Here is a 26,887-nt window from a genome sequence, read left to right on the forward strand (position 1 = left end):
CACGTCTACCATAAAGAGAAGGCAGCATGACAGGAAATCCAGAGGGTGCACTGCAAGGTGTGAAGGTAGGCTAGATTGGACTTTACTAAAGAACATCCAAAAAAGCCAGCAGAGTTCTGGAAAAACATTCTGTGGACAGATGAGACCAAGATGAACCTCCACCAGAATGAATAAAGGCAAGAAAAAAGGATGGAGAAGGAAGGCGTGGAACAGCTGATTATCCAAAGCACAGCACATCATCTGTAAAACACGGTGGAGTTGGGCAGTGTGATGGCTGCCAGTGGCACTGGGACACTCGTGTTTATTGATGAGGTGACACAGGACAGGAGCAGCCAAATGAATTCTGAGGTGTTCAGAGATGTGCTGTCTGCTCAAATCAGCTAAATGACGTCAGATTGATTCACGATACAGATGGACAATGACCCAAAACATACAGCCAAAGCAACACAGGAGTTTATTAAAGCAAAGAGGTGGACAATTCTTGAATGGCCAAGTCAGTCACCTGATCTTCACCCAACGGAGCGTCCATTTGACTTGTTGAAGACTAAACTTCAGACAGAAAGGCCGACAAACAAACAGCAACTGACAGTAAAGGCCTGGCAGAGCATTCAAAAGGAGGAAACCCAACATCTGGTGATGCCCAGGAGTTGAAGACTTCAGGCTGGCATTGGTTTTCAAGCAAGTATTAGAAATGAACATTTGATATCCAGTTATTTAACGTGTCCAGTTACTTGTGAGCCCCTGACATGAAGGGATTGTGTTAACAAAGTACTTTAGCTGCCTGACATTTTTATGTAATCGTTTTGTTGAGCCACTGAACTAAAGCTGAAAGTCTGCACTTCAACGTCATCTCCGTCGTTTCATTTCAAATTTATTGTGCTGATGTACAGAACTAAAATTAGAAAAAGTGGTCTCTGTCCGGATATTTAGGACCAAACTGTAAGTCAGGGTCTGATTTTCCGATTGATTTTTTGGGACCCAACTTATACGCGAGTATATACGGTAATCCATCTTTGAAAGTCTTCGTTCTGCAGACCCTTCTCTGTCAAGCCCCCCACATGATGGTGACGGCTGTCTGGCTGCGCCCGTTGTGTCCGTCTGGTATTTGAGTAGTTTGCCGTTTCTCTCGTTTTCTCTTTTCCTGCTCGCGTCATTGCGGATGCTCTTTTGCTATCCATTTGCCGGTCTGGCTGCATTTGAGAAGCTGAGGGTCCCATCCCATAAGTGACGGGCCTTTCCCAGGGAGTCCAGTCCAGCTGGTGGTTTGCTTGAGGGGTCTTCCGTTAAGAATGCCGTGCAGTCGTGGGGTGCGGGTGGTCTGCGGCAGGAGGCCGATGGCACTTGTCCTTAATCCTCGTTTCTCTGTGTTCCCTGTGCAGACATTGTGTTCCCCGCTTTGGACATCCTGCGGCTGGCCATCAGACATCCCGTTGTCAACGAGCAGCTCTGCCACGAGGACGTGCGGGTGCAGTTCTGCAACCATCTGCTCAACTTGATGAACCCGCAGGGTAAGGCTGCCAACCAGATGCTGGTGCTCAGGACTCTGTGCAACTGCTTCGCTGCCAAGCGGGGACAGGAGTTGCTGATGTCTCTAAGGGAGACGGTGATGTCACGGGCCATGGAACTCAAAGGGGTCTGCAACAAGAACGTCCACATCGCCCTGGCCACTCTGGTGCTCAATTTTGCCGGCAGTTTGTACCCCGTCCCGGATCTTGAAGGAAAGGCGCAGTGCTTATCCGTGGCCAGCATGCTCTTGGAGACGGTGCAGGATAAGGAGGCCGTCTTCAGACTCTTGGTGGCCCTGGGCACAACTGTCACAAACGACGCCACGGCCAAAGGTCTGGCACGCTCTCTGGGAGTGAAGTCTCAGATCGCCAAGTACGCGTCGGTGTCGGATCCGGCGAAACTGGCCGAATGCTGCAGACTGCTCCTCGATGAGCTCTAGTCTGCCCTCATTTTTCTGCCCCCCACTTCCTGTGGACACACAGACGGTGACACTTTAGTTCTTATCAAATAGCCCAGAGTGACCAGATTGAGAATGAAGGAATCGGAAATCATGCTTCGTAATGTTTTATCTCAAAGCCAAATGCTCCTTCAGTAATAAAAATCTGTCCGTGTCTTTTGGTGCAATGGTGAGTGAAACGGCGGCGGTGGTCCAGGTAGGCGGGTGGGCACTGACGTCTCGTGGTGCGCTTATTACGGGTTTTCCTCCTCCTCCTCCTCCTTCTTGTATTCTAATCCCATTTGCTGTGCTGCAATGAAGAGACCTAATAATAAATCCCCCTTTCTGATTGTGAGCCCCTCGGCTTTTGTGATGGAAGTGCCAGACGTAAAACGGAGTCCTGAAGGAGCGGCGCGAGGGGCCGAAGTGTAGAAATTCAAAGTGATGTGAGCGAGGATTGTTGCTGTGGATTCGCTTTGATGAGCTCGGTGATTAGCGCTGAAGTCGAGAGAAAGGCAGGCGCCAAGGGAACGTGGCCACCAGAGGGCGGCGTGTGCAGCGGGCGCTTGGGCATCTAAAAAGGAGGCCACGCCCCTTTTGAATTGTACTACAATAAATAAAACACAATCACAACAAAGGTGGGAATTTGAAAGTCAATGACGTTCACAAAAGACGAGCCCACCTAAGGACAATCCCCGATCTCTCTCTGACAAGTTAGATTTCAGAGTGTGCTCGTCGGCTGTCATCGGGGTGACATTTATGGGGATGCCACTCTCGTCAAAGGCCGTGTCACGTTTACATCTCAAAGTTTTAAACAAACGGATTTAAGCACCGATGTCTCAGAACTTCTCCTCGGCCCCCTTAAAGGAATACCACTGCTTCGAATGGCCCATTTAGTGAAGAACAAACCTAACGGCTACCAGCATAGAGTTTCAAAACGTCATGAAAAATCTCGTGTCACAGAAGCCCCATGCCAAGTCGTATGGTGACAATGTGCAGAACTCCTGTGTGTTTTACTGAAAGGTCGCCCAACTGAGGTGGGCACCAGGCGACGTGTAAGTCTGTGTCATGTGCTGTTTGGTGTGGTGGTGGTGGTGATGCGCCTGCCGTCTGTTGGAATGACACAAGCACACACTTGGCCTTTTATTAAAGTGGAGAAGTCGCTTCAGGACAGCACTCTGGCGTCAGCGGCCCAACCCTTCATTGTCACATGCCCCCCAGTAATGGCTGACACACTGGCCGACAGTACAAAACGAGTGCAGCTAAAGATTAAAAGTTCACGTCATGTCGGAGGGGCTTCAGTCAACTCACCTGTGCAGGTTCACGATGGGCAGGCTGTGGGCATCGCTGATCTGTAAAAGGAACGACGGGTCTGCAGTTCAAACGCTCGTTCACATTGGCATGGGCTTCATTTCATTTTTGTCTCACTTGGTGGTCCTGTTGTGTGAGCTCCTGCCACTTGGTGACTGATCCATCTTGGGCACTACGCTGGCATCCCTCATTCTGAAGTTGACCAATAAGAGATCAGGATGGTCTTTAGTGAAGTCCATTTAATAAGCCGCCCACCAGTGCCTTGTGTCCCGTAATCCCCTTGTCACGTGTCCAGGAAGGTCCTCACAGAACCCCAAGTCTCATTTCATGAACGGCGTGTGCTCGACGGACAAACTCGCCTTTTTAAATGAAAGCCCCGCCTCTGCTTACTCATTGGGTTTCCCATCAGATGGCTTTGGCCAATCCCACTTCTGCGTGAAGATGAGGCTTGGGGTCCACCTGATGGAGACTTTGATCTCTGATTGGAGGTTTCGGATGTTGATCATGTGACGCATCAGGGTGGCCAGTGATTGAAGGGAGTGAGGCCTAACTCTGTCAAGTCAAGTGACTTCAGTGTCCCCATCTGTACACCACGTGGCAGCATATAGTGACATGAAACAACAGGACCGCCGCGGTACAACAGCCACCCAGTCAGACAAGTGAGAGTCACATGAGGAAAACCAGAAGTCGATGCAGAACGGCTCCGAAGCGGTTTGGATGCTACAGTACCCTCTGCTAGATTAAAGTGGGACAAAGTGACCGTGAAGGGTGGCAGTGGTCCTTCACAGTGGGTTGGTTGGGCTTTGAGGGTGCAGTGCTCAGTGGTCATTTCTGTTCTGCGCCCTCTCTTCATTGTTGGACCTCTCAGTTAGAGACGCTGCAGTTCCTAAACCAGATGGTGATGCCGCTGGGCAGAGTGCCCTCCGTGGTGCCCCTGCAGAATAAGGGGGAGGTAGGCTTGCCACATTCATTTGCTGAAGGCCCTGGGGACGTGGCTGAGCCTTCCTGGATATGCAGATGCACAGCAGGACACTTGTTGCTCTTGTGCCCCTAGATGTGCAGTGGGGTGGGGACAGCAGGGGCCTTCAGGAAGTCACCAGCCGACAGACACGTTGTGGCACCTGCAGCAGTCGGCTGTTTGTCACACCCACCGTCACCAAATTCAATGACGGCACCGGAGCCGTGCCAGTTGTGCATCGGCAGCGTGGAGAGATGGGGGCCGAGTACACAGCCCCTCAGTCTGGTACCCTCAGCTCTTAACAGAGCGATAGGCTCAAGAGTTGCACTCCGCCCTCGGGTGGTCTCTGGGTCAGGCACTTCCTGGTTTGGGAAATGGAGCTTGGAGCCGATTGGCTGAAGGAAACAGGAAGAGAGAAGTCCAGCGCAATCCCCAGGGAGCCACTGTGAGTGGCACAGGCAGAAATCGGGTGCTCTGTGGTGGCCATCGTGGAGTCGGTCGATGGGCAGGAGCAGAGAATCAAGAAAAGGACATCTGTTATATAGCGCCTTTCACATCTAGTGACTGTGCCCAAAGGCAGCCGTTGACACGTTTAACTAGGAGTGTCAACCTGCTCTGGACATGTGCCATGTATGTCACGAAGGAGGTGACCCAAGTGATGACATGTCACATGTTGATTAGCACATGCAAGTGAGAATTCCACTGCAGTCGGTGTGCTGTATGTGAAAATGTAGACCTCCCGTATGTGTGTCTGTGATCATCATCATCATCATCATCTCCGCCTGTCCTGTGGAGCCTCTTGTGCTCGTCTCTCCGTCATGTGCCACTTCACCGCTACCCATTATATAGCGCCTCTCCTACCCCTCAGTTATGCGTGGTGATGACAGTGAAGGACCCTATGAGCCTATCATATAGCACCTTTCCTGTCTCAAGGTGGCCGCAGATCTTGAGCCTTTCACACGTAGCTCGCTATCTACTTAGCTATTATATAGCGCCTTTCACGTCTGTCGCTAATGACGGTGCTGGAGTGTGCCATCATGCTGCCAGTCAGAATGTCCCTACCCAGTTCCTGTGACACGTCTGCTGGCGTCATATGAAGTGACCTTCCATTTGTCATCGTCGGTCACTCTGGAGTGAATCCACAGCCTTGTACTGCCCAGTCCACTGCCTTCCTCTGTGGTTGTGGACGTTCTGCTCCTTTTTACTGAGGATCTCAGCTCTACAGATGTAAAGACTTTGGACTGAGGGTCTCAGGGCTGACCGTCTTTTCCAGTTTTTCAGACCTCATGCCGGCTTCGCACCAGTGCCCCTTTTACCACTCAAAGATGAGCAGAGAGCTTGGCATCCAATCTGCAGGCGGTGCCATCTACAGGTGACCATGGAGGTCCTCAAGCTCTGGTGACACATTCACACAGGCTGAGCGGAGTTGGCTCTAAGCTTTCCACCACCAGCCCCTCCCTTTAAACTGTCATCGTCTTCAACGACTGGTTTATACCCCCCCCACCCCCCCAAATACGTGTCTAACACAGGTGGGCCTGCCTTGGGGGCACTTGGGATTGGGTCCTGTAACCCCCAAAAGCTGGCAGCCTGGGTGACTTTTATTCTCCTGCTGTAGCAGTGGGCGGGGCCTGTGGCTCGGGGACTCTTATTGTGTTGAGCCAGCAGTGGGCGGGGCCAGTCCATTTAATTAGCATGTGCCGCCTGAGCCCCGGCAGACCGAGCAGCAGTGAAGCCTGCAGCAGTTCGTCCCATGACAGCCGAGCAACGGCAAGCCGAGATGGACAAACTCTACCCGGTGCCCTTCAGTGGAAAAAGCAACGTGGACGAGGAGGCCTTGTCCCTCCATAACTACGCGTCCAGCCCGGCCTTCCTGGACGAAAACGACGCCGGCTGGCTGGGCCTGCAGGAGGAGGTCGTGTGCAGCAACCCCGTCTCGGCGGTCCCCGGCAGTCCCAGGGCCAAGAAGAACGTGAGTGCCACCGACCCCGAGATCTCCAACGAAGACATCTTCTACGCCATTCAGTCGTTGTCCACCAAGTTCGACAATCAGGTCCTGCGGCTGAACTCGTTTGAGAAGCGGATTAAAGAAATCACGACGTCCGTGGCCAACATCTCCAGAGCTCTCCAGGTCGACGCGGAAGAAACGAAGGGAAATGTGGGGACCCTGGAAAAGCTCCCTCTGCACGTCGGCTCTGCACAAAGCTAAAGGGCCAGGGTGCCAGGCGTGAAGGAGCCGAAAACAAGGCTGGCCAATCGGGGACCGGCGGGCCTCCTCCTCTCCCCCACCTGACCCGTCGCCGGCTGATTGGCTGGCCGGCTCCCCGGTGGGATGAGCAGCGGCCCGCTGTACTGCTAACGTGTGGACGCCGTGGTGACAAGCCGATGACGGACTGCCATTGCCAAAGAAGCAGAGACCTCAAAGACGGGCACCAGCCCTAACTGAACGAAATGTGGCAAATGATCTTGAAATTGGGCAATTAAATGTGTTGGAGGACTGAAAACGTCGTTTTCTTTACTTTGTCTTGTTCTGCCATCTCTGTGTCAAGCAGTTGAGGTTCCGCCGGGCACACCCTTGTATTGGGCTGCTGCAGGATGGCCGTGCACTTCGTCTTCGGCGCCGTTTTCAGTGACAGCCACCCTTACTGGCAACACGGGGCCTCAGTCATCAAAGGTGGCTGCCGTGATGGCATCATGCCAGAGTTATCCCGTGCCAGCTTGCATATAAATCTGCTTTTTGATTTCATGTGTCGACTTCTTCATGTCGAATTTCACGGGAGGTTGGTGAAGCGGGCACGGCACGCTTCATGGACTTGGGTTCAGCTCGGAGAGCCCCCTTTGGCTGCTGGTTACTGAGTGCAAAGTCACGGATTCTGTTTCCCTTGTGGCTCTCAAAGCTCTGCTGCTGGTCGTTGATTCTGCTCCCTTCTCTGCCCACATGATGCCACGGGGCTGTGTAGTTGTGCCACTGCAGGCGCCATCGTGGTTTTGCTGCATCTGCCCCTGTCCTCGTGCCTCTCGTGTCTGTCCGTCTTACTCGATTCAGTTTTGTCCTCGTCATCTTCTTCTTGAAGTTCATTCTCTCTCCGTGTGCTCCTCCGTGTAGGGACAGTGGCACAGGGTCCAGTGCTGAGGTTGTCACCTCAATCTTTAATGTCATGCCAGTCCTCGTGACTTGTGGGGGATCTCCAGCTTGATGTCACCACAGCTCAGATCCCGCTGACTACTCCATCTCTGCTGCCTGGTTGGGGTTGATGTCGATCGGCTCCTTGACCACATGACATTCGTGGCCCCCGCGCCCATAATTTATCCTGAATGTCGTCCTCGTGTTACTACTTGGCTACGTCACGATGGACCCCACCGAGTCAGTTGGTCGGCCTGGTGTGAGCCTCTGTGACTCGGGCTGGAACTCGCACAGGGGGTCCGACGAGAGGCTCGGCTGCTGGGACTTCTGAGGAGAAGTCCTTGACAGGCGATGACGAGCTTCGATCAACATTCTGGGACCACTGACCCTCTCTGGGGACAGAGACGTGTCCACTTCTTACTGGGGACGGGTGGTCAGATGTCATTTGGTGCAGGATGACCCCACGGACATCCTTCCGACCATTATGTAGCGTGACACTGTATGAAAGGAGCTATATAATAGACAGAGAAAGATGAAAGGCACTATATAATAGTTTAATAGTAATGTTTGTACTCCCTGTCAACATGTAACACGTCCCCACACTCGTGATGTGCAAAGAATGGATTAAAATTCACTTTAATGACTAGATCGATATGAAAGGCACTATATACGTAACACAAGGATGCTAGTCGTATGTCCTCGGTTGCTTAGCAACTTACAACCATGGAGCTGGTGGTGGATTTTAGGAGGACCAGGCCCCTCACGGACCCCGTGATCATCAGAGGTGACTGTGCAGAGGGTGCAGACCTATAAATACCTGGGAGTGCAGCTGGATGATAAACTGGACTGAAGTGCCAATACTGATGCCCTGTGCCAGAGAGGACAGAGCCGACTATACTTACTTAGAAGGTTGGCGTCCTTCAACATCTTCAATAAGATGCTGCAGATGTTCTACCAGACGGTTGTGATGAGCGCCATCTTCTACCCGGTGGTGTGCTGGGGAGGCAGAATAAAGAAGAGGGACAAACTGGTGAGGAAGGCAGGCTCTATTGTAGGCACGGAGCTGGACAGTTTGGCATCCGTGGCAGAGCGACGGGCACTGAGCAGGCTCCTGTCAATCACGGAGAATCCACTGAACAGGATCATCTCCAGACAGAGGAGCAGCTTCAGAGACAGACTGAGGAGACCCCACACTATGTGACTCGGGGGGTAAACGTTAACATTCTACAAAGTTATTGTCTGTTATACCTGCATTGTTATCACTCTGATATTTAATTTTGTTATTATCAGTATGCTGCTGCTGGAGTGTGGGAATTTCACCTTGGGATTAATAACTATTTATATAGTGCCTTTCACATATCTATCTGTCTGTCTATCTATTATATAGTGCCTTTCACTCTATCTACCTATCTATTATATAGTGCCTTTCATATCTACCTATCTTATCTAGTGTGTGACCCTGTGCATGTGACAGGTAGGTCCTGCCCAATGACCTTCCACATGTCCTGCCTGACTGCCACGCTGCATCTCACTACTCCAGCGCCAAACGAGGATGGGATGGACTCAAACGCTGGAGTGCATTTGATTGAATAGAAAAGAAGACGCCAGCAGCTGGCACCTCAGAGAGAAGTCCTTGGCAAGTGCCATGGCCCTCCCCTCCTCTCCTCTTATTGTTGTGTTGTCCTCCCTTTTAAAACTTTGGCGAAGCCCCCAACAGGCCTGCAGTGCGTGTCTGTCTGTCTGCCTGTCTGTCTGTCTGTCTGCTGGTCACGTGACTCTGAGCCTGCTGGGACAGCCCCATGTGACCAGTCCGGTGTGGTGGATTTCTCTGCGCGTCCTACTTTGCTTTGCTTTTTTCTTTCAGGGCCTGCGCTGCCATTTTGGGCCCCCGCGTTCACTCCTCCTGTGTTTCATTTTTAGCAGAAGCCGTCGCGGGGGACGTGCGCGCGGTCGGCTCACCTGCGCGTGTTTGGCGGCGCCCGTTGCCTGGTAACGCCCCGCTCGTTTTGTCCGCCGTGGGTCGCCGTACAGAGGCGCACGTCACACAGGAGCGCGTCCGCCTCTCTCTCTCTCATTGCTAACAGGGAAGTGCGGCGGCTGAGTCGACGAACGGCGTGAGGAGCAGAAAGGAGGCAATCGGAGGCGTGAGCACCGGACACGAGCGAGCATCGGTGGGGAGCGAGCTGGCTGACCTCCCGGCTGGAGGAGAAGGCGCGAGAGGCACCTGTCGTGTTCCCTGCGCTCGGCGCTCCATTACGTAAAGGACTTCCTGGTCTCGATGGAAGGATGAGGTGAGGCGACCGGGCTCTGTCTGTCGTCCGTCCGTCCGTCCGTCCGTTTGTTTATATAGTGCCTTTCATGTCGTTGGTCGGTCGGTCGGTCTGGTCTGTCTGTCTGTCTGTCTGTCACACGAGTCCCTTTGGGGGTCTAGAATGGTCGGCCGGTGCGAGGTGTTTATTTATAGCGCCTTTCGTGTGTCCCGTCCTTGTACAGCGGGTGTGGACGAGCGTCAGAACGAACGGAAGGCTCGCGTTATCCAAGAACACTAAACGGGGGTGGGCTTCGTGCCAAGTCCTGTGCCCAGGCTGCCAAGTTCAAAGCCTTTATTAAGTTGTGATGGAGGAGGAGGTGACAGGCGGCCAACTCGGCCCACGGCTCTGACATGGCACCTTCACTGCCGTGCTGACCCTCCCTCCCATGTTTCAATGTTTGATTAAAGAGGACCAAAATGTCACCATAAAGTCACCAACCTTGTCTGACATGTCCCCTAAACTGCAGGTTAGCAAAGGTCAGTCCAAAGAAAGAAAACAACGAGGGTCCGCGATGCCCCTTCACCCCTAAAGTGGGGTTGAGTTGGGTCAGAAAATGAAGAGAACCAATGGGAATGTGTCTGCTGTCCAGCAGGGGGCGGTCACCGTCCAGAAGTGCACCGTGGGGAGGCTGCTCTTGTTGTTGCCATGACGACGCTTTCACACGGTAATCCGGCCACATTGGGCCCACCCGGACCACCCCAGTGGTGTTTGACTTTCCTGCCCTTTGTTAATCTGATGTCACATTAGACGACTTGAGGGATGACCGGAGTGGCCGATCCTGTCACCTAAAGATGTCGGGTTACACGCCTAGGAATCGCAGTGGTGCCAGGCTACACGACTCTGTGGTGGCACTCTGTGAATCATGGCGTCTCCTAGTGCTGCCAGTCAGGGCTGTGCCAGTGCTGCGTGAACAAACAACGTCGAACGCGAGCCCCTATACTGTATGCGGGTGGGCCAGGTCTCTGTCCTGCCTCCCCTCATACTCAAGACGGGGTGAGTCATGGGATGTCACACTACATGGCAGGTGGTCACATGCAGCGACTGGCTGAAAATCTCTGAAGAGTCGGCTTGTATGGCGGGGTCTTCAGCTGAGGTGGGGCGTGTGGAGGTCCCATTGTTGACCAACACCTCCAAGGGCCAACGGCTGAGTGCTTCTTAAATGCCAAAGCAATGCCACCCTAATTAATGTTTAACTGGGAGCTGCGGCTCCTTTTGTTCAAAAGTTGCAGGGCAGGGCAGGGCAGTGCAGGGCAGGGCTTAAGAAATCCTGGAATTGCATAGTGATGTGAAGAAAAGGAAAAACACGAGATCATCACCCATAGAGGTGACGTCACCAGCAGGTCACGTGTACAATACAATACAATACCATTTATTTGTTGTGTAGCCCAAAATCACACAAGGAGTGCCGCAGTGGGCTTTAACAGACCCCCAGCCCTGACTCTCGAAGAAGACAAGGAACAACTCCCAAAAAAACCCAGTAGGGAAAAAATGGAAGAAACCTCCGGAAAGGCAGTTCAGAGAGAGACCCCTGTCCAGGTAGGTTGGGCGTGATGTAGGGGGGTCAGTACAATAGAATACAACACGATACACAGAACAAATCCTCAACACAGCATAAAAATAAAAACTTTACAAGTATGGAGCAGAATTTAACAATGGATGACATCACATAATAGGATTTGGATTTGTTTGGAGTCCTGGAGACCTCGGCCATCAAGCTGCATGTATGTGCCCACCGGGTACGCCGATGAGTGACCGTCACTGCTGCCCACACCAGGTCCTCAGTCCAGTGGGGCCTTGTTAGGGCGTCGCCCCTTGGTGAGTCTCACCACCGATGCCAACCACTACGACGCCTCATGCCCTGGTGAGGGGCAGCGCCACCTTGTGGATGTAGCAGAAAGTGCAGAATGGCGAAGTGTCTGCCTGTGATTTGTCCACTTTTATCAGCTTGTCACATCTCCTCTGGGTTGCCCACAGTAGGTAGCACAATGACGTAAAGAGGGTCTTTGTTAGAAGGGGCTCGTGAAGTGCGCCCTTCATTGGCCGAAGGGCTCGTTGCCCAAATTCGCCTTGTAGCAGCCGTCATTCAGCAGGTGCCACCCAGCATTCGAGCCGAGTGTCCGGGCAGGGGGCCAGCGGTGCCCTGAGATGCCAGGCGGACAGACGCTGGGTGTGTCGATTTTGTAGCTGCACGTGTGAAGTTGACTGTTGTGTGTTTTTCGTCATCTCAATGTCATTGTCATTGTCCCAGTGCGACGGCCGAACATTCATTCATTCCTGGGATTTGCCCTTTCCACTGTGTGGTCAACGCGGACGGAACTGTACAGCCGGGGAGGTGCCAATCCTGGACTGGCATGTGAGAGGAGACCTTGGAGAGTGAGAAACGCAGAAGGTGCCAACTCCACCCAGCCAATGAGCAGCGTTGCTCTGTTTAGCGCCTTTCAGTGTGGGTGCTTCATATCTCTTGGTTTTTTTTTTTCATTGCCAGCATTTGCAGATTTGCTGAATGGCACGCACTCAGTCAGTTGTTGGCACCTGTCACCATGCCCACCACACACACTGGGCAGTGCTCTTTCAGTGGGGTCTCTGCCTGTCCCCAAATGAGTGTTTTGTTTGGTTTGAACGGACTGGCTCATCTGTGCCCTTCTCGAGGCCACGAGAGTCCCATTTGGTGTGCCAGGCCTATGCCAGTGAGCCCCAGAGTGGCAGCATAAAGAAAATCAAACTATCCAGAGACGCCGATGACCAGCTGGCGCAGAAGGAACTAGAGAAGTCGACAGACAACGGAGAAGAAAAAGAAGGCGGCGAGGAAGGTGACCTCGAGAGGAGGCCCGTTTGTGATTCTGCTCGGAGGTCATCAAGGTTTCTGCTCCACGGCCCGGTGGGCTCTTCAGGTTGCCACCACTCCTCCTGGCTTGAGCCCTGAATGCTCTGCCCCTTTGTGTCCACCATGCAGTGAGACCTGAAACTAAAACGCAAACGGCCGCCACAAAAAGAAAATGTCCTGCAGAAGCTGCTAATGCCAACGTCGCCACCTTGGAATTGGTCATCTCGTATCGTATACGCCAGGCCTTCTGGCAGCGGCTTTTAACATGAGGGTGTGACCCGGTGGGACTGATGCGTGAAGTTCAGCTTTTCAAATCTGAAACAATTAGAACAATTAGAAAACATCAAGTCGAGTTTTGAAAGTCCCTAACGTCTTACTGTCTACCACACTACTTGGTAACTTATTCCAAGTGTCTATCGTTCTTTGTGTAAAGAAAAACTTCCTAATGTTTGTGCGAAATTTACCCTTAACAAGTTTCCAACTGTGTCCCCGTGTTCTTGATGAACTCATTTTAAAATACAAGTCTCGATCCACTGTACTAAAGATCTTCATCATTTTAAACACTTCAATCATGTCACCTCTTAATCTTCTTTTGCTTAAACTGTAAAGGCTCAGCTCTTTTAATCTTTCCTCATAATTCAACCCCTGTAGACCTGGAATCAGCCTAGTCGCTCTTCTCTGGACCTTTTCTTGTGCTGCTCTGTCCTTTTGTAGCCTGGAGACCAAAACTGCACACAGTACTCAAGATGAGGCCTCACCAGTGCATTATAAAGGTTGAGCAGAACCTCCTTGGACTTGTACTCCACAGATCGGCTATATAACCTAACATTCTGTTAGCCTTCTTAATGGCTTCTGAACACTGTTTGGAAGTTGATAGCTTGGAGTCCACTATGACTCCTAAATCCTTCTCATAAGGTGTACTCTCGATTTTCAACCGCCCATTGTGTATTCAAACCTAATATTTTTACTTCCTATGTGTAATACTTTACATTTACTGACATTAAATTTCATCTGCCACAAATCTGCCCAAGCCTGTATGCTATCCAAGTCCTTCTGTAATGATATAACGGATTCCAAATTATCTGCTAATCCACCTATCTTGGTATCATCTGCAAACTTAACCAGCTTGTTACTTATATTCCTATCTAAATCATTTATATATATTAAAAATAGCAGCGCCCTAGCACTGACCCCTGTGGAACACCACTCTTAACATCGGCCAGTTCTGATGAGGTTCCTCGCACCATCACCCTCTGCTTCCTGTGTCTGAGCCAATTCTGCACCCATCTAAAAACATCACCCTGAATTCCCACTTCTTTTAACTTGATGCCCAACCTCTCATGTGGCACCTTATCAAATGCTTTCTGAAAGTCCAGATAAATAATATCATAAGCTCCACTTTGATCGTATCCTTTTGTTGCCTCCTCATAGAATTCCAACATGTTAGTAAAACACGACCTCCCCCTTCTGAACCCATGCTGACTGTTCAGAATAACTCCTGTCCTTGTCATGTGTTGCTCAATCTTATCCTTAATAATTCCTTCCATTAATTTTCCTGTGATGCTTGTTAAGCTTACTGGCCTATAGTTGCTTGGATCTGCCCTGTCACCCTTTTTATATAATGGGATGATATTTGCCATTTTCCAGTCCTTTGGAATCTCTCCAGTGCACAGTGACTTCCTAAAAATATGTGTCAAGGGTTTATATATGTACTCACTAGCCTCCTTAAGAACACGAGGATAAATATTATCTGGGCCTGGTGATTTGTTTGATTTCATCTTATTTAATCTGAGCAGCACTTCTCCCTCTACAATTTCCAAATCCCTCAGTACCTCCTTAGTAGTTGTTACCTCTGAGGTTATCCACTTGCTCACTTGTAAACACCTCAGAAAAATGTAAGTTTAGGGCATCTGCTATTTCATTGTCTGTATCTTTTAATTCCCCTTTACTATTCCTGATGAACTTGACCTCCTCCTTAACTGTTCTTTTACTACTAAAATACTGAAAGAATCTCTTGGGGTCTTCTTTGCCTTATCTGCTATATTCCTCTCCAACTGTCTTTTAGCCTCTCTGATATCCTTCTTAATGGTTGCCCTCATGTTCTCATACACTCTACGGTTCTCTTTGCAGTCATTAGTCTTATATGCCTTATACAGCAGTTTTTCCTTTGCAACTTCTTTTTAAATCTTTATTAATCCATCGTGGAGTTTTTTTTAGTTTCCTATTACTTCCAAATTTAGGTATGTATCTGTCCTGCATTACATGTAAAACATTTTTAAACCTGTTCCACTGCTCCTCGACTGTCTGCTTATCCCAGTCTATCCTACTTAGACTTTGTCGCATCTGCTCAAAATTAGCCCTACTAAAGTTCAACTTAACAATTTTAGTCTTTGCATCTGTACTCTTACAAAATACTGAGAATTGTATTACATTATGGTCACTTGACCCTAGTGGTTCAATCACCTCTACACCCTCAATTCTATCCTGATTATTACAGAATACTAAATCCAGATAGGCTTCACCCCTTGTTGGTGCTTTAACATGCTGTGTTAAAAAACAGTCGCCGATTACTTCTAAAAACTCCTGCTCTTGTGCTCCTCCATCTGTAAGGTTATCCCAGTTAATATTTGGATAATTAAAGTCCCCCATGACTATAATATCTCCCTGTAAACTTGCCTTTTTGATATTACTAACAAGATGTGTGTTGAAATTACTGTCTGAATTGGGTGGTCTATAACACACTCCTAAAATGAGACCTTTTTCCCTAATATTTTCCAGATGAAGCCACACGTCCTCACTAAGATGGGGCTCATCATCCAACTGAAGATGACTTACATTTAAATCCTGTTTGGCATAAACAGCAACCCCACCTCCTTTTCTGTTCTGTCTATCCTTCCTAATAATGTGTATCCCTCTATGTTACACTCATCCCCATCTTTGTTATTTAGCCAGGTTTCCGTTATTGCTATAATATCATAATTGTGCTCTGCTACATACAACTCCAACTCACTTACCTTATTTTTGATACTTCTAGCATTAAGGCAAGCTATTTTTAATGTGTTAATCCTTCTATCTTTACGTGTTTGCTTAAAATTTACATTACTAATTATTGAGAGAGAGTGCCAAACGGCCACCAGGCGGGTCTGCCAACGCCGAGTGTAACTGCCGTGGCCACACTTCCCACTTCAGCCGCCATCCATTTTCTGAGCTGAAGCCTGGCTGGCATCACAGGGCACTAGGCTGGCACCATGCCATCCCAGGCCACACTTGCTCACCAGGCGCCAACACAGAGATGCCCGTTCTCCCGAGCTGCTCACCTTTGGGGTGCCAGGGAAAACAATAAAAAAATAAAGGAGTGAGCTGTGCCATCTGCTCAAGTTATAACCAGTAATAATCGGGCACACCCTGTGGCTGCTCCCCAGTACCTTTTGGCTGGGCTGGAATGGTGCCAGAATCGAAATCCGTACCTCAGATGGGCAGATGTCCGTGAAGCCAGGCACATGAAGTTCCATGCAGGGTGCCCTGATGTACCCGTTGTTGTAGTTGCGTCTTCCCAGCATGCAATGCGTGGTAAGCAAAAACACAAAAGAGACGGAGGAAGAGGACGCTAAAGAACAGAAGATGTCTACGTAGTGCCCGTCCTGTTTATCTAAGAGGGCACTAAGCAGTTAGATGGGGAAGGCGCTACATGAGAGCCGTGCACTGGAAGTCTTAGCTCTGCGTTCAGCTGCCATACCACTCACTTTGACTCTGGTGCCAGGCTCTGTGCCCACCATACCCATCCCGAACACGCCGTCCCTCACTCCACACACCCCCACTTCTCCTGAGTACAGCCCCGAGTTTCACTGGGGTGCCCGCCATGCTGATGCCCGCTTGTGCTTTGGATCTTTTGGGCTACGTTTGTGCTGCTTGTTACACTGTCCTGTCGTAAGTGTCGGGCCCCCTGATGTTGGTATGCCAGCTTTGCCTTCATTTCAGTTTTAAGGGCGTTTTTGTTAAGATGGTGACACGTTTGCATTTCATCATGAGGTGCCATGTGACTGATGGTGACAGGATGTGTGATGTTGTTGTGCGGTGGGCATTTAAGATGGCAGCCAACTGTTGAATTTTGCCTTCGGGTGCTCCGCTTGGCTTTTGACGTTGTTTCTTCTCTTGGCTTTGTTGGCCATTTTGTAGACTTGGCATAGCGTGTCCCCTGCCTGCCTCCTCCTCCTCCTCCTCCTCCTCTTCAGAAGGTTCTTCTTTTATCCTCCTCTTCCTCCTCCTCACAATCTCGCTTGGCTCTTCATTACACCGCTGGTCATCCTCCTCAGTGCTGGCTCACAGGCCACACATTGGACTGGCACAGCAGGCCCACTGATGGGTGGCATGTGCCAGTCCTGGTCCAGATGTGACATGCCTGGAAAACAACACCAAGAGGGCGTTCTGAGATGGTGGGATGGCACAAAGGCAGCCGTAATTTGGACCAATGACCAAAGGACAGGAAGGCCTTGGTAAACGAAGGCATCAGAAGTGAGTGAGGGTCTCGTTCTCGTTGTCTCCTGCGTGGATCGAGAGAAGGCCAAACCCGTGGGGCGAAGGTGACGTCGTGTCCCAGTTCCTCTCCATCCGTCACTCGTGTGGCCCCCCTGGGCTCGTCCACTCGGTCGCGGCCCTCCACTGGCCGGCCTGTCGGGTGCGGACGGACCAGACGATCTCGGCCCGCAGGCCGCGCAGCTGAGGATTTGTGGGGTGAGGAGAGGCAGAAACAAAGGCAGGGCAGAGGAGATGAGCGCAGGGCACGCGCCACACTGCGACACGTCGGACTGGTTTAGGGCACTGGGCCCCGCGGGCCTGACGTCGCGACTCGTCACCGCCTTGCCTGGGCAGGTTGAGACAGGAAGAGATTTGGGTGGGCCTGCTGGCTTTTGTGCGGAGTCTTTCTTAGGTGCAGACTTTGAAAGCCAAAGTGCCAAGTGAGGCACACGAATGTGCCCATCATTTAAGGGGGGAGGGTCCTCCAGAAACTCGTAGAAGGTTTGAGACTCAAAAGAAGGCAAAACCAGTAGGGAAACGGGCAGGAAGAGCGGCACACCCGAGCACAGTGTGGCAGGTGCAGGAGTCGCCACGGGGTGTGGTGGGGGACGCTGAAGTCCTTGAGAGGGACGTTGGGGGGCAGTCACTGCCACTCTGGTTATTTTTTCTTTTTTTTCATTTCTTCTTCTCCAGGTTACCAATGGCAGTTTGTGCCCACGAAGATCTTTGATGCCTTGAGAAGGTAAGTGGCGCCCCGTTTCTGGTTTACTGTGTTGGCCGTTGTGCCCCTGCGGCTCGTGCCAGGAGGGGCCGTGGAGCACAGACAGCAACGGTGAGAGAAGAGCGTGGGGGTCCATAAAGTGGCACCAAAATGAGCTCCGCCCATCCTAAACCACGCCAGCGGTGCCCGCTGAAGAAACGATTTGTAACACAAAAACTCTGAATGAGCGTAAACCCCCTGAGAGCGGGTGGGCATAAGAAGGTCAAGATTTACTTCAAGAGCTGCTGAAGTGTCACAAGGTGGGCTTCAGTGTTTCCATATTGTCAGTTGTAACACAAGTGTGTCACTTGTCACCTCTGACCCCACGTGCCCATGTTGGATCTTCTTACGGGGCTCCGACCAGCAACCTTGAGATGGCATTCATCTGAACTCCGTAGGTCCGTGTTGCCCTTCTCCTTTTATTATTAAGGACCCCTCATATGCCATTCCAGGGAGAGCCCACTTTTATTGGTTACACTTTACCATAATGGGGGTAATTCTGGGGAGCCAAAGATTGGGGGACCCCCAGAAGTTCGGCGCCTTGCATGACTGGACATCAAGCCGAGTCCGAGGGGTCCGTCGTATGCAGGGTTTTGGCTTACTGGTGAGTCGGGGGGACTTCCAGGAGGATACGACAAGGAAGGGCAGCAAAGTCTGAGAAAGCTTCGATAAACATGAACTGCAGACCGATGCCAACGGGCGACGAGCGAAAACGTAACGACCAAGTCAGGAGAAGGTCGTGGCATCCACAAGGAAAGTCGAGGCGGGACCCCCGAGCAGTAAAAACATGAGCGATCACATGACATGAGTCACCCAAGATGGCAGAGCAGAGATCTGAAGGAGTCGAGTCCGGAGAATCCATAGACATCTGAAGGGGGTCAAGAGGAGCGGGCAGCCGGAACGAGATGAACTTGTGCGGTGAGCCGTGATGGTGTGGTGCCAACGCAACTCTGTCGATGGCACGTGATATGGCGCTGCAGGATGAGCTCCTATGAAGACCTGAACTGAGCCGCCGCTCACTCTGTGCCAGTGGCAGCCTGCCACACTCCAGCGTCACCGAGGATTAAGCGAGTGGTCTCCTCAGCTGCAGTCATTGCCTTGCCACCTCATATTGGCAGCAGTATCTCGTTTATAAACGATGCCAAATTCCTGGAGGACGTCACGTGTTTCTTCAGCCCCCGCTAATCCTGCCTGTGCTCTCTACACTGCTTTGTGTCTCGTTTTGCCTTCAGTGATGTGACCCGGCTGGCACCGGACGTCCTCTGCCTCGTGCCAGGTGGGGCACCAAGTGATCAGGCGCCATATGTCCAGAAGGACGAGTGTACTTTGGATTTAGGGCCTTTGTCACCTCTCTGCAAGTAGCAATTGAGAGTGTGTGACGATGTTAGTTCTGGCTCCACACTCCCTTTGCTATTGGAAGCACTCGAACCCAACACCGTCAATAATGTTGCCGAGTGAGCTAGTCAGTGGAGGCAAATTAAGCATCTGAGCAAGGGGAAGGTAAAAAGTGCAAAAGTGCTTTTATTTAAAACAGTCAACAAATCAAAAACAGTGTTCATAAATAGTGCAGTTCTTTCAAAATTCATTAAATAAATAATCCATAAAAGAACGTGGGAGTAAACTAATAAATAGAAAAAAAACACATCCTTAAAATCGGAGGTTTAAAATCTTCTCTTGGAAGCAGTTTTAAAACACTAACAAACAAATCCGGTGCTCTTCTGTTAGCGTCTCACCTGCTAATCCCGTTTGGGCATCGCAGCAGGCAAGACGCTCTCTGCAGCTGCCCTCCTACATCACACGCACGAGACTGGAGACCTCCCGATCCCTGGCTCCGGTATGGCACTCATCCCAGTCCCGGAGAACTTGGTTTCCCACAACGGCCAGGTCGCTCACGTTGGGGATTCCCACCACCAAGTCTCCCGACTTCCGCTGCCTTTCAATGGCCACTCTGCGGCCAGTCGCCTTCCCTGGTCACTCCCGCTACCTGATCGCTCAGCGGGAGCGACATCAACACCAACACGTGGGTGTCGGCCTAACACCCAGCTTCCATGCAGCTGCCCACGAGCGCTCGATCGCGCGCTCACCACACTCACGCACCGCCCGCTTCTTCTCCTGCTCCCGGTAACCTCCGTCCTCTCCTTTCCTTCTTTCTCTCTCCATTTCTTTTTCCCTCCGAACGTTTCTTTCTTCCTCTTTAAAACCGACTCGCGCTTCTTTTTAAAATGACGAGGGCCACAGCAGCTGCAGCATTAGCCGCGGGACAATCATGAATGTGGGCAGTTCCTCACCTGTGCACTAGGTGAGAAACGCCCACACCCTACGGATCGTCCCGCGGCTCACTATGGCCCAACGTCCCCTCGCTAAGCCGCGAGCACATCAATTATTTATTTAAAATGAATGGCCTTTTGCTCAACGAGCTGTGGACCCATATCACCACAGAGTGACACTAAAGTTGGCCACATGTACAGTCGTCAGGCTTGGCTTTATTCTACTTTTTATTCTTTGTTTTTCTTACCACGGTGACTTGGCACCTGAAATGCCATGCCTGCTCTGTGACGCTCACCAGTTGTCCTCTCACCAAGCTGGGGTCCACGCTGGCACTGGAGGTGGAGAAGAAGTGACCATCTTAGAAAGATGAGGTTTACTAAATGTGAGCCAATCTGCCATCTTGCAGTTGCTTATCCCAATGCCAGTTGCGTTCTGTGATGTCACCAGCTGAGGAGACGCTAAGACCCTGAAGGCGGCACCCCGTAGTAAATGTTGTGACGGGTTTGTTGTACGGCCCCCCTTTTAGTTATCCTGTCACAATCGCTGCCATTTGTGTCGTCGCTGTTTCCTCTGTTGAAATAAGGTGGCGCTTTTGAGCGTTTGCTGCGATTCGTAGTCGACGTGCTGAGTAAAACGAAATCGATGCGCCGCTAATATGGCGTCACACTGATGGGGGGATCTCGGAGACAGCGAGCGAGAGAGAGCTGGGCTCGCGTCACCAGGAGGCGCGCCACTCACACCGGTCACAAAGCCTCCGTGAGCAGCTGGCGCCCGGCGAGTTTCTCAATTAGCCAAAGCTACAGACGGCCCCTTTACTGATCACCGGCGGCTACCGCGGAGAACACCTTTGAGCTGAGACCCCTCGAGTCCGTGACGTTACACCCGTGCAGTCGACTGAAAGCGATTGTGTCGGAATCGATAAGTGGCTCCGTAATTTCCATTTCCCAGTTCTTGAGACCCAACCAGAAATGTCTGATGAGAGGATCACCTCGGTGGCTTAGCGCCCTCTGTGGCAGAGATGTGAGTTATCCTGAAGTGCCAGCTGGGCACTAGCTTTTCTATCCTGCGAGTGGTGGGGGGTGACGTTGGACGACTTCTGCCTGCTGTTTGTCACTTTTTGCAGAGGGGAACGGGGGGCTGAGTAAGCAGAACATGAGGACCGTCACTCCATAGGACCTCACTGCAGGCAGCCAGTCCCGAAACTCCACAGGCGGGCTTTGGCCTGCACTGGTCTCGAGGTACAAACATGGGAGAGAAGAACCACAAACCTCTGGCTGGTGAGACGAGTTCAAGGCAAAATGTTCATTAAGGGAGGGATATCGGGGGGGAGTTGGGGGGGTGCAGACAAGTCCAGATACGAGAGACACAAACAGAAGGAAGAAAACGACGCTGACGGTGGGCCTCACAGGCGACGTCATTAACGAATATTTAAATGACATTAAAACGAGAAAGACGTGAAAAACGCAAAGGGAGCCATCAGCCAGGGGCATGACACACATCTCCCCGAGTGCCTGCCGTGACGGGGGTCCGCGTGGGCAGGTGGGCACATTGATTTCTGAGCCATGACACACATCCCCCGAGTGCCTGCCGTGACGGGGGTCCACATGGGCAGGTGGGCACATTGATTTCCAAGCCATGACACACATCTCCCCGAGTGCCTGTCGTGACGGGGGTCCACTTGGGCAGGTGGGCACGTTGATTTCCGAGCCCATGACGCTCATCCCCCGAGTGCCTGCCGTGACGGGGGTCCAGGTGGGCACGTTGGTTTGTGAGGTGTGCTCTTCGTATCGTTGCCTACTTTTGTATTTCCCTTTATTTTTCATCCTCTTCCTAGGAATCCGTGCTTCATCTCGTCGTCCGAACAGCAGGCTCCTCCCATCATCCTCCACAATGGGCTTCCGTGTTCATTTTGTCGTGGACCCCATGGGCTGGTGCTGCATCAGCATGGTCTTCTTTGTTTGGATCTACAACTCCTTTTTCATCCCCAAGCTCATCCTCTTCCCCCACTATGAAGAAGGCCACGTTTCGGCTGCCCTCCTAATTGGTGAGTGTGCCCACCTGCAGGGCTCTGCTCCATGCTTGTCACTTGCATGTTTCGCCTCTCGTGGTGCCACCCGCCATAAACGTCACGACCTCGGCTGGCAGCGATGACAAGGAGAGCTCTTTGCGTTTTCAAAGGTAAGGGTCCGCCTCGGTGGTTTTGATCATTAAAAGTTCATTTCTGTTCTGACTGGAAGGCCCCCCATTTGTGTTCTGTGCGCCCGCTCCCGATTCCCGGCAGTAACGACAGCGTTCTCTTCCTGCAGGTTACTATGTAGCGTCCGTGTGCTGCGTCACCTCACTCATCCGAGCGTCCGTTGCAGACCCTGGGCGGATACCACAGGACCCTCACATCCCGCTGACCGGTAAGCCCCCAGCTCTTCATCTCGACTGATGGTGCTCTTCATGTGGCCCCTCATCGTGTCATCTCACGGACCCCACTGAACGAAAGCTTTCGAGGTGACGCTTTGTCATTAAAGGGAAGCCCAGGAGGAGCTGGACGTCTGGTTGTTCCGTGTGACTCCCGTGACAGCTCGGGGGGTCTTGTCCAACGACTCCAGTTTTGCATTGCCAGTGTGTAGCAGTTGTGTTGATGGTCGTCATGGCGATCCTTCCCCGAATCACTGGGAGTCGGTGACGTCATCGGGTCGTGCTGTTCTGTCACGTCAGTTTCCGATGTCGGGATTCCTGTGCGGTGGGCGCTGCTTTATGTCCAGTTCTTATTGTTCCTGGCCCTGTGAAGTCTGTGCCATCTTGTGCCATCCCTACACGATGAGATGAGCGTCTTTCTTCTCTTCAGACCGCCTCACTTTATGCTCCTTTCCGTTATTCTCGCCGTCCTCGTTTCTCGGTTTCTCTTTCTTGACTGCACCCCCCCTTAGATTATGGACTGTGTGTTCGTTTAAGTGGCTGAGCTAATGAAGGCCGTCACTTTATTGGTGGCAGATGTAGGACAGGAGGGCCGTGAATCGGCACGGTAAGGACCTTGGCATGGCGGGTTTGCTGCCCCCCATACTCGACAGCTCTCATCTGCCTTGTGCCCACGGCCGATCACTTGTGGTCCACAGCATCCGTCTCACTGTCCCCAATCCCCTATGCTCGCTGCCGCCATGTGCCCAGGCCGGTGGCTTTTGGCAGAGGAGGTCCGTGCTGTCCGCCTGTGCCCCCTCTGGCCTGGCGCTGACCCCACTGATTCTGTTACGTGCCGTTGCTTTTGTTGTCTCTTCATCTTCTTTGTTTTCACCGTTTTGATGTTTTGTGACTTTTGTTAAAAGCACTGCAGTGCCACTGAAACCCCACATTGGTGCCAGCGGGCAGGTAATTCATACCAACTTCATCGACCGATGGTTTGTTAACTGCAGTGTAGTTTCGGCCTACCCCTTGACGCTCCTGCCCTAACCCTCACTGTGTGATGTGACATGTGACGTCACGTGACATATCGGGGCAGGTTCGTGTTGTCCGTTATGGTGCCCCCCAGTGCCACTTTGGCTGTTCCTGAGTCTTTCAGTTTCCCCGTTTTAATAACAACCGTCCAGGACTTCGGCGAGGAGAAACGGTCGGTGTCTCCGATGTCCCGCGTAACCTTGGCGACGATGTAACAGGATCACATAATTAAGCTCTTTAGATCTCTTTGAATGCGGGCCTTGTAGTTGGAGGCAGGATATGAAATACCTGGTAGGCCAAGCATGGGAGCCGGAATGGCAGGAAAGGCGATCCCTGGTGGGCCCGTCCCCCCGCCATTCTCCCACTGAGAGGGGATTGTTGAGACTTGGGTGCCCCTTTAAATTAGCAGCGCAGCTTTTGTTTGGAAACGCGTCGGTGTGCGAGTGCAGAGTGCGAGGGAGCATCGCGGGCGCCGTTCCTTTCTTCACTCTGCTTGGTTGTCCTTTTCTTGCCGTTTTGGGTTTCGTGTGCTGCTGCTGCTGCTGCTGCTGCTTTGACTCGTTTTCCATTTACTTCATGCGGCTGATTTTGTGCCCCCGGGGTCACCGCACGCTGCATTTCAAGTGCTGGCAGGTGTAGTTGGGGTCACACGACAGTTTGGTGGACTAAACGGGCGCTTCGGAGCCGCAGGGCCAAGTGTGGCGGCTGGCCTTACCTGCCAGTCTGCCTCCGAGTTCTCACTTACACGCGGCCAGCGCCGTTCAGTTGGAATCGAGCCGCACCTTTAGAAAGCCGTGACGTGTAAGGTGGCGTCTGACTGCCGCTGCTGTCCTCCCGGTGGGCGTGACCCGAGGCCCACAGGAAACTCCAAAAAACAGCCAAAGAGGGCAGAATTCACCCGGACAGGCCCTTTGGCAGAAGGAGCTCCTCCAGGACTGTGGCGCATCCCTGGCGTGACCACAAGGGGGCCGCGCTCTCTGCAGTATTCTCTGAGTTAAACTTCAAAGCAGACCCGGGCTGCGTGGCGCCGTTAGACCCCCAGCCGAGCACTGGCGGAGGCAAGCTGCCCACCTTCATGGCAGGAGAGGTGCAGGTCGTGTCTGGTACTGCTAGGTGGCTCGTCGGGACCAGCATTCAAGAGTAGGTAGAGGTGAGTGCACTTATGTCATTGGCACTGGGAAGTGGCATATGACAGGGTCACCCCTCTATAAATGACGCAGGGCAAGGTCACGCTAGCTCACTGGTTTGGGGTCCTCGCTTCCTGTCCCGCCCATTTCTGAATTAGTAGGCAGGCCTCATTCTGCCACGTGTCACCCAAACGTTTCTTTTTTCTTTCACTTTTACACTTGTTGTCAATTGTTTTTATTGCCCACTTTGTCATTTTTTTTTTTGCCCCATAACCCCCAAGTTGCCATTTTCACTCAAGATTTGGGGTGGGCCCACCATTTTGTGTGTTTTTGCACGACTGTGGCCACATTCTTTCTGGTTGCCTTGCCCATGCCCAGTCATGCGATGTGTTGTGTCGGGCTCCACACCTACAGTATTTAAGATGGTGGCGGGCGTCTTTAAGCGTCCACGTTTCCGGATATTATTTCGGTTTAGGCAGTCGGGACTTTTTGTGCGTTTGTTTTATGCTTTGCTGGACTTTGGTGGTTTGTCACCTTTGTATTTCTGGCTTTGGGACCCCTGCTTTGTTCCCCAGTCACACTCGCTGTGTCTTGTCCCGGTCTGGGCACACCTGTCTCCTTCTCTGTCACCCGCACTACGCCGTCAGATCCCCGGTGTTGGATGTCGATGACATGTTCACCCGCTTTTGGGGGAGTTTGAGGGAGCCTGGGCCAGTCCTGTGAAGTAAGGAAAATGGCGAGCAGAGAGCGGACAGCCTGGACCCTCTGTGAGGTTAGCAGTCACAGCATGTTGGTCCTTGGCGTTCATGGGGAGCCCACTTGGTGACAGTGTGTAGAGCTGGCACGGTCTGCATGGCCCAAGCGAGCGCCCAGATTTCTGCCCCTGCGGTGTAATTGTCTGTCTGTCTGTCTGTCTGTCTCTATCCTGCGTATATGTGAATATAATACTATTTATTTATTTTTAGAAAAAGAATTGTGGGAATTGTGCAATAAATGTAACACGATGAGGCCAAAAAGATCGCATCACTGCAGCCGCTGTGGACATTGTGTGAGGAGGATGGACCATCACTGTCCCTGGTAAGAGCTCTGCCGGCACCAGTGGCATAGCGCGGGCACATTCTGGCCGAGAGGACAAGGCCACTGGCTACGGTGCTGATCCAGTCCACGGGGTGGTGTGTTTTTATATAGCGCCTTTCATAGGCGGAGTCGCTCGGTGCTGGACGGGCATTGAGCCCTGAGGTTGTCACTGCAGTGCTGTAACCCGGAAGTGACTCGTGTGTGGAATTGATGCCCACTTTTGGAGGGTTTAATCCTTGTGCTTCCCACGAGTGTCTCCAGTTAAACTGAGAAAAGGCAGGCGACGGAATCCGCTGACCTCAAGAGCTTCTTGGCTCCAAAAGGTCCACAAAGCCCTGCGCTTGTCACCTGAATGTGACAGCAGTTTCACTGTGGCTGGGGACGCCATATGTAGGCTGGAGAGGCAGGGTGGTCGCCACAGGTCCCCCGGTATGGTCACTCGCCGCCTCACTTTACCCACAATGCCTTGCTTTGAATTGCATTCTTCTGAAAACGCGTTCCTTGTTTAAAAAGATATCCGTTTGTCTTTTACTCCAAAGATGTCACATGAAGTGATGGCCTTTCATGATTTGAAGAGTCACCAGCAGGCAGCAAACTCCATCCTGCAAAAAACGGAGTGAAAAAGTAAACGGCCAGGGCCCCGTCGTTAGGAAGAGGCACATTAGGGTCCTTCCACTAAGAGGGGCATCTTGACCCGTGCCAACCCCACCCAGAATTATCCCACACCTTTGTGCCCAATGCCACCCCAGAGCTCCGTGCAGGTGAATTGGCCAGTGCCAACAGTTTTATTGGTGGTCTGTCTGATATTTAAAGCTGAATTGGTGGGTGGGGTGGCATCTGCTGTGTGCCCGTGAGATGTCTGCCATTGTGGGGGTCTTTGCATTGGTTCTGTGACATGCTTGCAGACTCTGATGGGGTCACAGTACTTGGTACCTTGGTCACCGTCAGTCTGACAGGCTGCCTGATAACTGAAGGTAAAGTCGCACGACTACCATCTGGGCTGCTGGTTGGCGTTTACTAGAGGCGGACAAATGCCATATTGAAGTCGTATATTGAGGTGCCACTACAGGCCACCACCTAACGCTCAGAGCTCATTCATGTAACCCATCTGGATGGGGTCTCGTCATCCAAAAGGAAAAGCAGTGCAGACGCAGAGGCAATAAAATAATCCGAGAGACCGCGTAGGGGGGCCGTTGTCCTAATCGGCACCCGCACCTGTGAGATGCCTGCTGATAAGTTTCGTGAACTT

General features: G+C 51.8%; 2 protein-coding genes across 2 annotated transcripts in view; both read left to right on the forward strand.

Annotated features, from left to right (window-relative positions):
* The window catches only part of plaa (phospholipase A2-activating protein), a 40,568-nt gene extending 38,449 nt beyond the window's left edge, over positions 1 to 2,119 (forward strand). The window contains exon 14 of the mRNA XM_039759839.1: positions 1,380 to 2,119. Within this exon, the coding sequence (XP_039615773.1) occupies positions 1,380 to 1,945 (566 nt within the window). The 3' untranslated portion in view covers positions 1,946 to 2,119. The remainder of the gene's footprint in view (positions 1 to 1,379) is intronic.
* A 7,242-nt stretch (positions 2,120 to 9,361) lies between these two features.
* The window catches only part of zdhhc21 (zinc finger DHHC-type palmitoyltransferase 21), a 29,290-nt gene continuing 11,764 nt past the window's right edge, over positions 9,362 to 26,887 (forward strand). Inside the window, exons 1-5 of the mRNA XM_039759840.1 lie at positions 9,362 to 9,623; positions 17,677 to 17,725; positions 21,846 to 22,055; positions 22,318 to 22,416; positions 25,527 to 25,638. Coding sequence (XP_039615774.1) covers positions 21,902 to 22,055; positions 22,318 to 22,416; positions 25,527 to 25,638 — 365 coding nt within the window. The 5' untranslated portion in view covers positions 9,362 to 9,623; positions 17,677 to 17,725; positions 21,846 to 21,901. The remainder of the gene's footprint in view (positions 9,624 to 17,676; positions 17,726 to 21,845; positions 22,056 to 22,317; positions 22,417 to 25,526; positions 25,639 to 26,887) is intronic.

This window comes from Polypterus senegalus, chromosome 7 (genome assembly GCF_016835505.1).
Source record: "Polypterus senegalus isolate Bchr_013 chromosome 7, ASM1683550v1, whole genome shotgun sequence".
Lineage (NCBI taxonomy): Eukaryota > Metazoa > Chordata > Cladistia > Polypteriformes > Polypteridae > Polypterus > Polypterus senegalus.